This window comes from Hydra vulgaris, chromosome 11 (genome assembly GCF_038396675.1).
Source record: "Hydra vulgaris chromosome 11, alternate assembly HydraT2T_AEP".
In the NCBI taxonomy this organism is placed as follows: Eukaryota; Metazoa; Cnidaria; class Hydrozoa; order Anthoathecata; family Hydridae; genus Hydra; species Hydra vulgaris.
Window position 1 is genome coordinate 47,863,701 of NC_088930.1, and position 17,716 is coordinate 47,881,416.

The 17,716-nt window shown below is 28.9% G+C and overlaps 1 protein-coding gene across 1 annotated transcript; it reads left to right on the top strand.

Moving 5' to 3' along the window:
• Positions 1–920: 920 nt before the first annotated feature.
• Positions 921–17,663, top strand: LOC100201231 (uncharacterized). The gene is made up of 9 exons (XM_065809036.1): positions 921–2,251; positions 2,420–2,592; positions 2,802–3,042; positions 5,689–5,887; positions 8,182–8,438; positions 9,959–10,050; positions 12,985–13,143; positions 14,766–14,955; positions 15,089–17,663. The coding sequence occupies exons 1-9, from the start codon at positions 1,168–1,170 to the stop codon at positions 17,518–17,520; spliced, it is 4,827 nt and encodes a 1,608-aa protein (XP_065665108.1). The 5' UTR covers positions 921–1,167; the 3' UTR covers positions 17,521–17,663.
• The last annotated feature ends 53 nt before the right edge of the window (positions 17,664–17,716 follow it).

The window sequence follows — 17,716 nt, forward strand, 5'->3', positions numbered from 1 at the left end:
TGATAAGCATATCTACCAGATTTAATTAATTTGTAACAGTAATCTTGTGTTTGAACCATTTCAAACTGTTTTCACCTTTGTCATGGACAATGAGCTGCTACTGGTATGTTAAATGATTGAGCAACTTTGTAGAGTGAAAACTTACCACTTTTATTTTGACCAAAATGTACTTTTTTTTGTGTATTTTTGTGTATATAAGTTTTTTTAGGGCATGTTTTATAGAATAGATTTGATAATATTTGATTTAATAATTATACGAATAATTCTAAAGGTTCATTTGTTAGTTTAGTTATAATTAAATAACAAAAGCCCCGTTTACCTAGTTAACAATTGTAATTTTTAACTTGGTAAAAAGCTATAGCGTATTTTACGCAACCTAATAATTCGCCATTTCCGTTTTTAACGTTTTTTAAAACTTTTTACCGCAATAAGAATTTTTACTTTTCTGTAAAGTATTGAAGCATTTCAGAAAAAAGAAAAAGAGAAAACTGTATTGCGTGTAAGAGTAAATATTAAAGCATATAAACTGCAATATTTGACGCACAGTAATATAAGGTTGAAAAGATATCCGGTCGGACGTGAAAATTTTGTTTAGATATTAATTTTTCTTATTTCTACAGACTTGTCATAATTTTTACATCGTAATTCATTGTAAAAACGATTAACTTGTACGTCAGCCGATCTGTTCATTGTTTTTATTTCAGCTTGTCGATTTTTTGTTTATATTTGTTGCTTTAAGATATGCTTTTTATATATATGTTAATATTATTTGCTTTTCCTTTTCGTAAATGTAAAAAAAAAAAAACGCATCGCTGCAATATTATTTTAAACAATTTTTACAAAATTTATAAAATAAAAGTAGTGTGCATGATTTATTTGAAGACTGGGTTCGGAAAACTCACCAAACGCATAACCCAGCTGTTATCAAACCATAAACAAGCAGGCATCAATTAAATTTGTTTGAAATTGTTTAAAACTGTTTCTCTATAGGAAAGTTCGAACGTTTCTGACACTTGACTGTTTGGGTTAGATTGTTTTGTATGAAAATTTGCTTGACAGGAAAGTCAGTATATTGAGATTAAAATGCAATTTTGTATAGCTTGTCACGTGATTATAACAGCATTTAATTAATGATTTAATTTTAATTTCCAAATAATTAATTGGAAAATGGCTACAAAAAAAGTAAGTACAGCAAGCAGTAGTATATGGTTTACCAATTATTTTGAAAGGTATCTTTCTTTAATATCAGTGGCTTGCGTTTTTTGTGGAGTTGTTTGTAACATAGCAACGCAAAGTGAACAAAAGATTACTTCTACTAGACAACAACTAGATTTGAATGGTGTCGCAACTGATTTAAAATACAGCTTTGTACATTCTGGAGATAGTGACTTTCCAAGTGGAAGTTTATTTGAAGGAAGTGCAACAGAGTATGAAAATGATGAAGAAATTTCTGGAGAGGATAATTCAAGTATTGTTGACAGTTTTGTAAAAAAATTAAATAACAAAAACACAATGAGAGAAGCACTTCAAGTAACAAAAGACCATAAAAACGATTCATCATTTTTTGAACTAATGAATATGTTCAATAAAAACAATCAAAATTTAAATGTTTCTTATGGAGATAATTTTATTAGTAAGGAGATGAAAAATGAATCCATTGCCAATGACATGAAAAACAATTCTATCGCTAGCTACATAAAAAACAATTCGCTAATCAGTTCTGCAAAGTTGACCTCTGATGTTGTAAAAGCAAACAATTTTCATGTTACCTTTGACGAATATTCAGGAAAATATGATGAAGAAAGCAACGGGTATAAAAGGAATAAAACACCGTCTAAACATGTGCTTGATAAGCACGTGGTTAAGAAAAAAAAAGATGCTTTAAACACACGCGTCAAGCATAAAAATGATTTCAAGATCAATAATATTATAGAAACAATTTTAAAAACCACTAAAAATATTGGAGATAAGTTATCTGTTGCTGAAAATCAATTTGCCGGAGATAAAATATCACTCACTAGGTCTCAGACTCACGGTACTAAAAGTTTTCCCATCGCAGAAACAAACCATGTACGCGACGGAGGGTTTTTACCTCCTATAACAAAAAAAAAAGCCGAGGATACAATTCCAGTTTTTGAAGAAAATTATCATGCTTCAGGTGTCCTTATTCTCCCTCATAGTAATATTGCTGAACCTTTTGAAATTTGGTATGCACCCAGTAAAAAAAAAAGTCGCATAGATTATTATTACGGTAAGAATATCTAATGTTAAGTATTTATTTGTTGAGTTTTGCGTTTTCATTTATGTATTTTTTTGCTCCTGTAAGCTCTACGTTATTGGCGCTTGATTAACTTTTTTTAGGACGTTAGGACGTTGATTTCTTATTAAGTAATGAAAATCAAAAGTCTAATATTTTAAGGTACCGATAAAACTTTTCAACGTGGTGATTTGGGTGATCACGGTATTGCCTACAAGTACGTGCCTATGTATACAGATGGACGCGGAAGCTTTGACGGATGTTGGTTATTAACCGGCACTACAAATCAGCCAATTATTCCTCAAATAATCACACCTAATATGACATGGTTTACTGTAAGCTTTAATATGACATGATTTACTGTTAATTTAAAATGATATAGTTTACTGTAAGTTTTAATATGACACGGTTCACTGTAGGTTTTAATATGACTCGGTTTACTGTAAGTTTTAATATGACATGGTTTATTGTAAGTTTTAATTCATAGGTTTAGTCTATTTTTATACACAAAGGCTTTTTATTTACAAATTTTGTTTAAATTTAGTATAACTCAACAACAGTATATACGGGTACCTTAACAACAAAATGGACATATGAATACTTTGCATTTGGAATGAGAAATCATCAAACAGTATGGGTAACAAAATCAAAACCTCATAGACCTATCCGATATGAAATGGTTGGGTACGATATGATGCTGGGGTCCTACTACGACCATTACGTAATTAGCTATATTACGTTTGAAAAGTGGGACGGAAAAGAAGATATATTTAATCTTCCAAATGGTAACTTGTGCTGTTTCTTCTTCATATTGATGTGTGTTTTTATAGTTTAAAGTGTGAATAGTTTATATTTCTTTTTATTTCTATTTTTTCATCAATACTAGTTTTAACTTATTATTTTTTGTTATAACTCTTTTACCTCCTTTTCTTTTTTTTTTTTACCTCCTCTTTTTTTTTTTACCTCCTCTTTTTTTTTTTACCTCCTCTTTTTTTTTTTACCTCCTCTTTTTTTTTTTACCTCCTCTTTTTTTTTTTACCTCCTCTTTTTTTTTTTACCTCCTCTTTTTTTTTTTACCTCCTCTTTTTTTTTTTACCTCCTCTTTTTTTTTTTACCTCCTCTTTTTTTTTTTTACCTCCTCTTTTTTTTTTTACCTCCTCTTTTTTTTTTTACCTCCTCTTTTTTTTTTTACCTCCTCTTTTTTTTTTTACCTCCTCTTTTTTTTTTTACCTCCTCTTTTTTCAACAAAATTTTTTTTTTTATTTTTGCTAAAAAAATTTTATTAGTATTATTTAGTAAAATGTTATTATTATTATTATTATTATTCTACTAACTTTTATAACAATAATTATTATTTTACAATTACTAAGTTAAATAGAAAGCTTATGTACTGAGGCGTAGGAAGGCTTTTAAATGTTTGAGATAACCGACTTTTTAACAAAAAGAATATACTAAATTTTTTTACGTTCATATGTATGACAAAAAGATTCTTCACAAAAAAAAATTACTGTGGTGGGAGAAAGGGAACAAGAAACCTTAAAATCCTAAAACATCCTCTACCATAACCCCCTCCCTCTACCCTAAACGTGAGGGCAATGAGTTTAACTATTTATTTTTTCATAAATATAAACTAGTTATGTATTCATTGACAGACCTTAAATTTTATTTTTCAATTATTCAGTGTTCAGTTTTTATGAACATGTAAAGAATAACCCCCCCCCCTTCCCTTAATTTGTTGGGACCACAAACTTTACATGGTCATAAAAACTGAACACTGAACAGTTTAAACAAGAACTTTGAAATCTGTCAATAAATACATAACTAGTTTATATTTATGAAAAAAATAAATAATTCAACTCATTGCACTCACGTTTAGGGTAGGAAAAGGGGATAAGATTTTAGGGTTTCTTGTTCCCATTCTCCTATCATAATAATATTTTATTTTTGTTAAGAATCTTTTCGTCATACATATGAAAGTAAAAAAAATTTGGAATATTCTTTTTGTTTTAAAGTTGGCTATTTCAAACATTTAAAAACCTTCCTACGCCACTTTGGTATATTGGAAGTTTATAGATCGCGCTCAAACTTTTATTTCTTTTTGAAACCAAACTTATGGTTAAGCTTTGTTGAAAAATGTAATCAGTAATATTAATAGTTGATATTATTAAAAATGATAAATTAATGTATATAATATTATTATATTATACAAGTTAATAATATTAATAATGATATATTATTATATATAATGTTATTATATATTATATTCACAATTACTAATAGCTATATCAGACAACGCAGAGACTTCCAGAATGGTAGACGCTTTTTTTATCATGCATTTCATGAACAAATTTAAAGAAAAAAAAAAAAAAGGAGAAAAAAAAAAAGAATAAATAAAGAAAAATAAATAAAATAAAAATATCTGCTTTTTTGAAGAAACAGAAAAGAATAATTTTTAAACTATCATAATTTTGAGGGACGATATGTGTTTGCTGGGTGCTATGATTTCCTTTTTTATTTGAATATTTTCATTTATTATGAAAACTCTATACTTTTCGTAACTAAATATTTGTGTGTGACACGTTTTAATTTGTGAGTGTTATCGAAAATTTTTTTTGTTTGTTTATTTATTGTTATTTTTTAATGAAATATTTATATTGTTTTTATTGTTTTTATAATGATTATTGATATTAAGATATTATTATATTTATTAAATCATTGTTACTTTATTTGCAGTAAATGTTTTAGTTATATGGTAGGTTGTTACGTTTTGTCAGTATATAAGGGATCGTCCATAAAGTACGTACGTTCGGAGGGGAAGAGGGGGTTTGCAGATGGCGTATATGAGATGGGAGGGCAGTGGGTCAATTATAAAAGAAAGGAAACACTAAATTGAAAAAAATATCATAAATGTTAGATAAATAGGTTAAAAGCATAGGTACTTTTAGGGAGGTGGAGGGTACTCAAAAAAGCCTATAGCAAAATAAGGGGGGGGGGGGGGGTAGACGATAAAAAAGCGTACGTACTTTATGGACAACCCCTAACTGTTTCTAACTTTCCTGTCTGTGCATAATATTCAATTGTTATTTTTAAAATGATATTGGTTTATTATTATACAATTTTCTTATTATCCTTATAATTGTTAATTTATCATCATTATTATTATTATCATAATTATTTGTATTATTAATACTATTTCAAAGTATTCTTAAGATTAGTTTTTAACTATTTGTAAATGACCTCGATTATAAGATCTTTCATCGAAAAAAAAATATTTATATTTATATAATAGAACTTTAAGTTAAATATTTTGTTAGATTTTTTTTTTTTTTTTTGTTTATACTATTTTTTATATACAAAACCCATTTAAGCAATATGAAGTTATAATTAAATACATTATTAGTTATGACTTTATTAAATAGTTTTATTTTTAGATTTAAGTTGTTACAATTGGAGTCGTTCGTTAGAATCATCTTTGCTAAGCAACCCCATGCAGGAATTTGCTATTTTTACTCCAGAAAAAGCCATTGATATCCAAGAAAGATACAGCGTGTATAAATCAGAACAAAATAAAGCAAATGCGTCTATACTAGAAGAAAGAAAAAGGACACACATTTTTAAGCATAATGCAAGGTAGAAGGTGTTTAAAACTTTATTTAGTCTAAAAAATTACTTGCCTAAATTAGAACTAGGTTTTCAAGCAATTGAACAAAGAATTTTTATTTTTCAAGTTCTTAAATCATAAACAAGGCTACTGTTTAATGTCTAGAACGCATGCGCTCGTACAATATATTTAAGACAGAAAATTTTTTTTTAGGTTTTTTTTTTAACAAATGTTACAACACTTTACAGAAAGGCTGAAAGGTAGTTTGAAAAATATTTTACAGCCACACATTTAACACACGCAAAAAATTCAACACTTTGAGATATGAAATCTAGTTTCTAAGTAAATCTAATGTGCACAAGAAACCAAGTGAATAAGGCTAAAAAGCGAAATCCTCTAAAAAAAAACAATTGCTTTTAGTAAAGCTTTAAATAAAAGTTCAGCCTTTTTTTACTTAAAAAAAACGCAACAGAAAAAATATAAAGATGAAGAAGTGTAAAAGTGCAAGGTTCGAGGACTGTTAACTTAAAACAACATATCTACCATACCAATCAAGAAACCCTAATTGCAAAGATTGATTTTTTTTAGTTAGGTATTGAACATAATTCCTTATAAAATTTTACTCGTCAAAAAAAAGTCTTATAAAATAGGGTGACCCAGTGGTCACCCTATTTATATAAGACTTTCCTTTTCCCCGGCCTTTGCGTACGATAGCGCAGCGCTAAATTAACTAAAATTAAAATTTTTATGGCTTTCTTGTTCTAAATATTCACGTTTTTTTTGCTTCTTCGTGTCTACGAAATATCTGTTTTGTTGGTTGTTTTGTTGGAAGACTTGGAATTTACGTGCGTTTCTCTAACATCAAAAAATGTAGTTCCGATTCTTCAAAACCATTTTGCTTTCATACCCAGGCTTCGTTGCTTGTATTGTTCTGAGATGAAATTTTTCGTTTGACAACCGAATTAAATGCGGCTCCTCTTTAACTTCAGGACAAACTTTAGTTAGACAAACAGTTAAAAAGTCTTTTATATTATCATGTCTGTTGCACAAAAAGCCACCTTTTTTGTATGACATCGCGTTTAGCTCGTCAAATTCTTCACAAGCACAGTAGGATGGCAAATTAGTAAGTGGCACATTGTATCTTAATCTGAGTGCGTCCCTAAACTCTTCCTTATTCAAATCTAGATTTTGTTCCTTGATTGGTAAAGTGTTTAACCATCGATGTTTGTTTTCGTTTTTGTTTCTGATACCGTTTTACCATAATCATCTTTTTTTTTCACAAATTCTAATTGGTCAAGTATGGTTCTATGTGTAACTTGGTTACTTTCTTGGAGGCAGTATGTTGTTCCTTGTTTTCAGTTATTAAATTACAAATTACAAGCCCTCCCTCTGATGGATTCAGCGCCAATAACTCCCTGTTCTCCTTGGTTATGGAACACTCAATACCAAAAAACACAGGTGAAAATTTTTCCGATAATAATTTTTCAACTGGTGTTACGAATTTTTCGAAGGCTTTAATCGTGCGTAAGAAGCATGTGAATTTAGATTTATATCCTTTAACAAAAGCTGCATGAGTAGCTTGGGATTGTGTATTAGCATTTCGCAGAGATTGCTAAGTTCGTTAGACCATTTATTCACTAAATCCTCTTAATTCGCTTTTTTGTATGCTTCCGAACCAAGAGCGGCTCCTAAATGCCTTTTTCCCTATGTAGTTTTATTTATAGAGTTTCCAAATATAAGCTTAGCTTTTTCAGCTTGACTGATTTTAAAACTAACCAGCATATAAAAGCGACGTTAATAAGGAATGAGATATGAGACGTGAAATTTCTGATTAAATGCTCTTCCGCAGTCCGCTGCAATTTGACAATTAGATCTTATTGGAGCACCTTAATAACTAAAAATAAGTAATTACTAATGTTATCATGCTATCTGATGTATTTTTTTATGTTGTTCTTTAATTCTTTGTAAGTTTTTTTTTTTGTTACTCCCTCATTTGATACTCACCTTGTAGAGACATTTTAAAAAACCACCTTAAAAACCGTGGCAGTTTCTTTACAAATCCCAAAACCTTATTTTTTTAAATCTACAGTTTCAAAAATGAGTCAATTTTTTAATTTTTTTGTTGAAGAAAATCGGTTTTGACCAAAATATTTTTAGTTTTTTTTGTGTGTTTATTTTTATAGCTAACCTGGTTTTATCTACGCCATCATTTTAGTTGCAACTACGTTTTTTCTTGATGTTTTTGTGTTATGATGACTATTCATTAAATTTACCACTGCACATCCATACTTATTAATAAAAACATTGTATTAATTATTTATAGATTTGTTGACTCGCACAACAGAAAAAATACTCAATTTAAGTTGAGACCCAACCACTTTATCGACATGTCTGCAGAAGAATTGAATATGTATCATGGAAATCTTGCCAAAGATACAAAAAAACATAAAGGAATTATAAACATGGCTGACATTCCTGATAGCAAAAGCAATATTTATAACAAAGGAGATATTGATAAAAAACCTTTCGTTCAAGTTAATGAAGATGAAATCCCAGAAGAAATTGATTGGAGAGAATTCGGTGAAATTTTTTTTTTCTTTTTCAAATAAATGTTAAAATTACTTTATTGAAGCCAAGCTTTTGCATATTTTGCACTTTTTCTTTATGATTGTGTTTCTGCAGATTAATGCTTAGTTTATTTAGATATGAGAGGAGAGAGATAAGTGAGGTTAATGGATATATGAGAGATAAAATAGGTTAATGATTGAGAAAGATATGCATTTAAAGTTAAACTGAATTTTTAACAATAAATACATCAAAGTTTTAATAGAGGAAAACTTTGGAGAAAACATTTTTAAAATAATAAAATATTATTATATGTACAAATTAAAATTTAATTTTTACGACTACTTAGTTGAGACTTGATTAAAATACTAAAATCATTTTCAAGATTTCCGTCGATTTTACTCTTAATATAAGACATCTAAAAATGTCTTTAAAACAAAATTAGGCGGCGCTCAATTTATGTGTTACTTGCTAGCTCTTTAGTATAACATACAATTAAATATTAACTTCTTTTTATATATAAAACTTTAATCTATAGATGAAAGTTTTGTCAATTTTTACTATTCCAAACTAATTTAAATTACACTGTTGCCAATTAAAAATACTAGATATATAGTGTACGCCAATGTATGGTTGACATATAGTGTACCTCCATGACATCAATTAGATATTTGGGAAAGTTCGTGAATCCGAGGCCTCCTAAATACAATATTCAATAAGTTTCCTTCCATTTTTTTTGTTAATTGAGTTTGTTAATAGATAACATTTTCAAGAGTTTTATTTCTTGTACCTAGGGCCATATTTGCGTTAAGAAATTGCTTGATAACGAGGTAGATTGATGAATTTTGATTTGTGCAGAGTTTTTTTTCACGCGGTTCTTTTGATGACCATTTTACGCGTAGACTTGTTTGTCAATTTTGTTATTTATTTAAGAGTTGCAATCAAGTAACACTAAATAAATATGTTGAAAACAATCTAAGATTAAATAGATTTTCAATCAAATTTATGTGTCTATCTTTTTTTTTAACTTATTTGGAGTTAAACCCAATTTTCAGAGAGCGGCTATGCTACATATAGCTCTTGCCCCTAGGTACAATGTAGAAAAAGCTTTTTGTACCCAGGGCCACTAATATTTCAACCCTTCTACATGATGGACTTTTATAGTTTAAGCCAATATACTTATACTAATACAAAGTAATTAGTATAGAGATGTGATCATATCAGTTTCACCATTTTTACACAAGTCTGAGGCCAGGAATTTGGGCATTGAAAAAATCCGGCTCTAGGTAGACGAACTTCCCTTACCACTATATCTGCAAAATGTATAAAAATAAATTTGAATGAATTAAAATAAAATGTTTAATTTCAAAACGCCGAAAATTAGTTAAATAAATAATAAACTATTGTTAAACCAACCAACCAAATTAAAATATATTTACAATATTGAAAGTGAAATATAATTATATAATTTGTATTTGTAGTTAGTAAAAAAAACTGATTGAAAATGTTTTGAATTTTCTATATGATAACTATAGGCGCGGTAACAAGTGTAAAAGGTCAAGGTATATGCAGCGGATGTTATGCTTTCACTGCCGCTGGTGCTGCTGAAGGAGGCTGGTTTCGAAAGGTAGGAAACAAAAAAATCTAAATAACTTTCAAATTTTATACACTTAATATTTTGGGAATTGTGATTTTTATTGCAGAGAGAGCAGGATCTTTTTAGCAACTGTGTTGCAAACATTTGGATTATTTATTTTTGTTTGATCGCAATAAACATAAACTAGTACTACTAATACTACTACTACTTGGTCTTAAGTATAAATATATAATTTATTTCATCATTTGCGTTGAAACGCCTTCCAGTAATTAAGTAAGTATGGTTTTAAGTACAGTACCTACTCATATTATTAGATTCAAACTCAATTTTTAGCTTTTTGTCTTTTTTGTGTGTCTAAAATGCAATACAATCAATCGCAACTTAATTTTTTTGTTATATAATCTATATATTATTATATACAAAGTATATTAAGAAATTTAATACTTGGTGGTGAGTCCTTTTGACTCTATAAGAGCTTTGACACGCCTGGGCATACTATTTATGCAGTTTGAGGTCAATGCTTTAACTTCTGGATCTCGAACCCATACATCAATCAGTTGTTCTGTGAGCTTCTGTTTACTCGTTATTATGTCCGCACTGATTTTGCGTTTTACTAGCTCTCACAGATTTTCAATAGGATTCATATCTGGAGAATTGCCAGGCCAATCAAGAAGCTCGATACTCTCATTAGCAAGAAATATCTTTATGGATTTTGCAGTATGGCATGAAGCACCATCTTGCATAAAAGCTATTTTTTTCACCATTAGGAAACCAATCTCGTATCTGTGGAATCAGGGTGGTCTGTAGGACAGTCTTGTACTGATCTTGCTTCATTGTCCCTTGTACAATGTAAAGTTGACCGGTACCTCTGCTTGATATGCATGACCAAACCATTATGGATGCTGGGTGCTTTACCTTTTTTATGATACATTGTAGCTTGTGTTATTCTCGTGGTCTGCGGCGGAAAAATGTGGCTTTGTCTTCTAAAGTTTGAAAGGTAGATTCATCGCTGAATACAACCTGAATATAGCAATAATTATTGATATTTATTAATATTTAAAGTATTAGTAAAATCAATTGGGGTAAGATATTAATGCAAAAGTATCTTTTGAAAACTTGTATTAATAAAATATTATTTGTTTAAGTTTCAGGAGAGAATAAATGGAAAATCTACCTTATTCCAGTCATCCTGAGAAAAAGAAGAGTGTTTTTTAGCCCAAGCAAGACGTTTTTTGTTCATCGCAGTGGTAAGTTTTGGTTTCTTCAGTGGCTTTCTGCACTTGAATCCTAACTCGCAAGTTCACCTTCTTAAAGATCCAAGTGAAATGTTGATTCCTTGGTCTTTCAAAACGCTTTTCAGTTTTATTGCTAGCATCTTACGATTTTGCTCAATAACATTTTTGATCTTTCTATCATCTCTAGCACTTGTTATTCTTTTTCGGCCACAGCAGCCTGTTCGCTGTGCATCTAATTTGACCCCCATTTTGAGTTTAGAATTTATTCTTCTAACTGTGGCCTGTGAGATTTTTACAATTTTGGCAAGTTTCTTTGACTGTGATTTGTTTCTTGCAGAAGAACAGCTACTTTAGCTAATTTACGTGGGGAAACATCACTAGCTTTACCCATTGTTAATCCTAAAACCACAACAACATTTAATAAGTTATTATATGACAGGGATACTTTAAAAAAACACTTAAAACCAACTGAAATTTCATTATTTGAGTTTTTTAGACAGTCTACAATAATTTAGACATATAATTTGAACATATAAAGACATATAATTTGAGTTATGAAAGATAAAAACAACTGAATGTTTTTAATTTTATATTGATAAAATTTACCATACCTTTTATAAAGTTTAAAATATTGTTTAAAAGTGTATATATTTCGTAAAAGTTTCTAATCTAAAACAAAAAATGAATGACAGGAAGTTATATTATATATAAATAATAAAAAGTAAACAGCAATAACCCCTACCTAACAAAGAAAATCCAAAAAAGTAACAAAATCTTGAATTTTTTTTTGAGTCTAATAATTTGAGTAGGTACTGTATATGCAAAGATATATCTTTGAGTAATCGCGCACATTTGGCTTCGAATAATTACGTAGGGATTTTTGCCTAGGACAATAACTAAAAAAAGAGTAAATATTTCTTAGATGTGGGTAATCTTATGACAATCGAATTAGTTCATTGCATGTATGTGTTTGATTTAATCTGGAGAAACATGATTTGTATTAGAAAGCAATGTTAAAAGTGTTTTAAAGTCATTTTTCAATAGTTGAGGTTCTTATACTTCATATACTATCCATATTCATATACTATAGAAACTCTTCCTGTAATATCCAATAGGAACTTGACTTTTCAAACTATATTATAAAAGTTATTAATTCCGTTTTTGAGGAGTAATCTTTTTTTCGGTATTCTTCCAAAAATGTTTTTGGTTCTTCAATCTTTGATTTTATTTATTTTGATTAAATCATATTTGATCATGCAAAAAAGAAATCTTTTTTGTTTAACCTCAAGTTCAGGGTAAGATTAGAGTAAAAACATATAAAGCAGGTTAAAACAAGGATAAGCAGGTTAAAACAAGGATAAGCAGAAGAAACAAGTCAAGGTGAAATTCCTAAAGTTTAACTTTAGGAATTTTTGCTAAATTATACAAACAAAATATGTCTTTTTTTATTGAAATTGACAAATATAGGAACTCAAGTATACTTTTTATGAGCATAACAGATTTTCGTCATTATTTTTGAGAACAGATATAGAAACCGTCTCACTAAATGCAATATAATTGAATAAATTATAGTTTAAAATGTAATATTGTTTTAATCCCGCGATAATAAACTCCATTTTTGTATAAGACAATCAACCTCCACTGTAAATTACTTGTAGTTGTCGATTATACTTTCAATGCTATACTATTTTCAATGCAACAAAAAACTATGTTTTTTATTTTATTTTAGACTGGTAAATTAATTGAAGTGTCTTCACAACAACTAGTTGACTGTAGTTGGGGATACGGTAATCACGGTTGCAAAGGTGGACATTATGCGTCCGCATTAAGCTGGATATTTACCCACGGAGTATCAACTGATAAAAGCTATGGAAAATATTTAGGACAGGTAAAAAGTGTCTGAACAGAATTAAAAATGGATGTAAATTTGTTTTTAGGTGATTCTACCAAGAACGTTATGAGTAATAAACTTTTTCATGTTTATATTAATGTAAAATAAATAATGCTAATTATTTATTTTAATAATTTTAATCATTTAAAAACAAATTTACGTCCTTTGATTACAAATCTTTTTTCTTAACTTTTATAAAACTAATTAGGGATTTAGAATTTAAAAATATTCTAAAAACCTAGAACTAATTAATTTTTTCAAGATGCTGATTTATTAGAACACTATTGAGTTTGTTTTACTCAAACCTATTGTTCGCTAAAGATTTTCTAAAACACCTCTCATATTATAAGCTTTTCAATTTTTATCTCTTTCGAATTTTTAAGCTAAAAAGTTACATTATCCTTTCTTTTGTGTTTCTCAATCTTTTTTTATTGGTGTTTTTGATAATCTTGTCGATTTTTAAAGTATTACTTTGATATCGATTGTCAAAATTCTCGTTCTTCGATACTGTTAAAAGATATTTTACCTTGCAGTTTTCTGGCTTCGGTTAAATCTTTGAATACTTTTTTTTTTGTCCTCTGCTTTAACTTAACGATTGCATATATCACCAACAAAATACAAACCTGACATTGTTTCATTGAGTTTGCATCACGATGACGCCATGAAAACATGTTTATCAAACATTTGATCTGTGTTTGATATTTTTCTCAAAAAAAAAAAATTTGTTACTTTTTATAAAATTTGCAACTCTCTCACAACAAAAAAGTAAATTCATTTAATTTAACCATACCAAATAAAATACACAATAAATATAAACGATTAAAACAAAAATACACGATAAAAACTTTTTTGTTAATGATCCTAAAATGAACAGTTAAAAACGCATAAAACAGTCGAAAAGCTTTACTTTTTACTTTTCAACAAAAACAAGTAAATTTGATAAACTTGCTTTTAGATATTCCTAGAGCCCATGACATTGACGAACCACCACCTAAAAGCGCACCTGTTTAATGTCAATTGGCTGTGTATCTACTCCTTATTGTTTAACCATATGCAGAGGGAAACAATCAAGATAATTTGAAAACATTGGTGGGTGGTATAAAATAACTTTAAATCTTAACTCAGCATGGTAAAAATTAGTACATAGCGCATATTGGCATTCTTAAATTTTTAGGTCATTGTGCAGTGTCATTTTTCATATTTTGCAATGGCTACGAATTATATATAATATATTTTATTTGAAGCCAAATATTTACTTATAACTACGATGTGTAATCATGACAATAAAAGATAACTCTGCAATTTAGCAACTAACAATACGCATATTTTTTTACTTTGAAATCATCTTTTTATGGATTTAGCACGCGATGAGCTTTTTTATATAACAAATACATATTTATAACAATTTTCACATATAATTTATATATAATAAATATTCAATAATTGCACATTACTACCTATTTATAGTTGTTGTTGCTTGGAAAAAGTATTATCAGAATAAATCCATTATTATCTATTAAAATCCATATTAATATAGCATTGTTTATTTATTGCAGGAGGTAAGTAAACCAATTGCTGATACAATTTTATTGTTTAGCAACTTTTTGTTTACATTTTAGGAAGGATACTGTCACTTTAATGATACACTTTTTGGGGCACAGATCGATGGGTTTTCATACATTCAACCTTACAATATAAGCGCATTAAAAAGAGTGGTCGCAAAGTATGGACCTGTAGCTGTTTCAATCAATACTAAACCTTTGTCCTTCAAATTCTATAGTAAAGGAATATATGATGACAAGGAATGCCGTAAGTATAAATATTTTTTGTTTTGCTTTGTTGTTTATATATTTGATGCCCCTATAATTCTTTTTTAAAGTTATTTTTTATATTTACTTAATACTTTTTAATATTTACTCAATTCTATTCTTTCAACTTTCAGTTTCAAACCAAACACATCATTCAGCATTAATTGTTGGCTACGGAAAACTGAATGGCAGAGAATATTGGATTGTAAAGAACTCGTGGTCTAGCAGTTGGGGAGAAGGGGGTTATATGAAATTAGCAATGGAAAACCATTTGTGCGGCGTAACAGAGAATCCTGTCGCGGTAATCATAAAAAACCCCCAGTTTCAAATTCCTATGAAAAGTAAGCTGACTAAAGAAGATTTCACAAAAATCATAGAAGACCGAAAAAAAATAAGTGAAAATAAAGAAGTTCCACAAAACAAAAAAGAAGTTGATCAAGAAATGAAGTTATCAAATAAAAGCTCAACTTTGTTACAAGATAATTCTAAAATAAACAAATCAATATCATTCTCATACGATGAAATTCAAAAAAATAACAATAATAAAATACAAGAAATTAACAAAAATGAAAAAGTTTTGGATAACAAAATTTATAAAACTAATCAATCAGCATTTGAACCTACTCAATGGGTGGAACCATTGGTTCCACCTATACCCCACCAACCATTGGTTCCACTCATACCACACCAACCATCGGTTTCACCCATACCATCAGGATATTTTCAGGTTAAAATTCCGTTTTTAGAAAGCAACACAAATCTAACTCAAGAAACCGAAAAAAATATGATTGATCAAGTGTTCAATTCTATGAGCAACTTCAATGATGTTTCAGGAAAGAATAATCATAAAAAACGTAATCACGCACATAAGTTAGAGGAACACCATCTTAACAATACTTCTTTATCAGACAAAACTTCCAGTAATACTTCACTTTATGAAAATGAAAAACTAAGAAAAAAATATGTAAAAAAATTGGAAGAACAAAGAGATTTAAATGAAAATAGTAATCCAACTTTAACAAAACCAGAAAAATTTAGTTCGAATGATAAGACACCAGGGTTTTCGGCATCCTCTGTATTTAACAGTAATCCGGCAAACCCAGTAAATAAAAGCGACCCAAACTATGTTAATTTTTATCCTTTTCTTGGTTTACATATTGAAGACTTTGACAAGTATAAAAATAACGATGAAGATGCAGATGATAGCTCTTCAAAAATAAAGACTCTTTTTCTTCATACTAAAAAATTAAAAGAAGGAAATAAACTTAGCAATAAAATATTTCTTAGCAATGATCTAAAGCAAATGCAAAAAGCAACCGAAAAAGACTCAAAAGAAATCACAAACTCCAAGGAAACAGAAGAAGATTTAAATAACATATCAAAAACAAGTGACGAAGGTTCGAAAGAATTAATAAAAACGACTGCAAGTGGGATAAAGGAAACTGCAATTACAAAAGAGGCTAGTAACATTGTAGAGAAAAAACCACAAGAATCAAACAATGATGGAAATGATAACATCAATTTTGAACAAAAAGATGATACAAAAATTTATATAAATGCGTTAGAAAATAAAGAAGCAAAGCAAGACCAGTCTAATACAGACACAGAGTTACAAAATGATGGGGAACATCTTAAAGACTTTCCACGCGTGCATAAAGTTCTAAACAACGAAATAGCTAAAGAGCAGATTTTAAAAAATAAAGAACGTATTCATAGTTTACTTCATCAAAACTTAAAAGAAAATTTCGGATTTATTCCTGAATTGACTGGATCGAAAAAATTACAAAACCCAAATAACATGGAACAAACAGATCTTCGCGTTGAAGAAAACCAGGAGAATAATGTTGCTAAAGTAAAAGATGTAGTACCGACTAAACTTACAGAAAATTTGTTTGACGATAAACAAACAACTTTGAGTTCAAACGATCTGAAAGATACTCCAGTTTTAAATCCAGAAGAGAAGGTATCGTTAGATGAAAAGGTATCGGCACCAGCTATAAATGACTCTGATGAAACAATTAAAGTTTCATTAAACCCGGAGCAAATAGGTTCTCTTAACCCAGAAAAAATTGGAGATTTTCAAAATCAACCTAGTGACAACGATTCTAAACCAACGGTGACCGGTACCAAAAAAAGTGTCATATTTGGAGAAAAAAAAGACAAGACACAGAGTTCAACAAAATTTGACAATAAAGATAGCAAAAAACCTCTTAGACATAAATATTCAAAACAATATTCAAAAAGCAAAGGGAAAAAGCAAACGAAAAAGAAACTAAATCGTCATCCTTTATTGTCTGATCACCACAAAAATAAACACAAGAGTATTTTCATTACTCCAAATTTTAACCAATCAAAATCGCTGATAAAAACTTCTAAAGCAAAGAAAAAAAAATCTCATAAAATTACAAGCAAAAATAATGAAAGTAATAAAAACAACAAACTCCATTCAAAGCGAAAGTTATCAAAGCTCGAAAAAGTTGTAAAAGAAAGCATGGATAATTTGTATTCACGAATTGACAGAGCGGTTTCGTTGAAACGCCAAAAAGAACAAAAGAAAACTAATTAGCAATTTCAAAAATTAAAAAAGTAATATCGATCAAAGATTTCACTTCGATAAAAACAACATCTTTGAAATAGTTAAAAAATACAAACTGCTGTAAAGTATTAAAAATTTCATGAGTTTAGTGAAAAAAAAATTGAATTGAAAAATGCAGTCGATTATAGTAACCTATATGTTATTTTATAATAATTTTGATAAAATA

Bases quoted from the DNA above. Each gene is read 5' to 3' on its own strand.
- LOC100201231 (XM_065809036.1), top strand. From the start codon at position 1,168: ATGGCTACAAAAAAAGTAAGTACAGCAAGCAGTAGTATATGGTTTACC. The intron at 5,888-8,181 runs GTAGAAGGTGTT...AATTATTTATAG, and splicing joins ATTTTTAAGCATAATGCAAG to ATTTGTTGACTCGCACAACA. The intron at 8,439-9,958 runs GTGAAATTTTTT...TGATAACTATAG, and splicing joins AATTGATTGGAGAGAATTCG to GCGCGGTAACAAGTGTAAAA.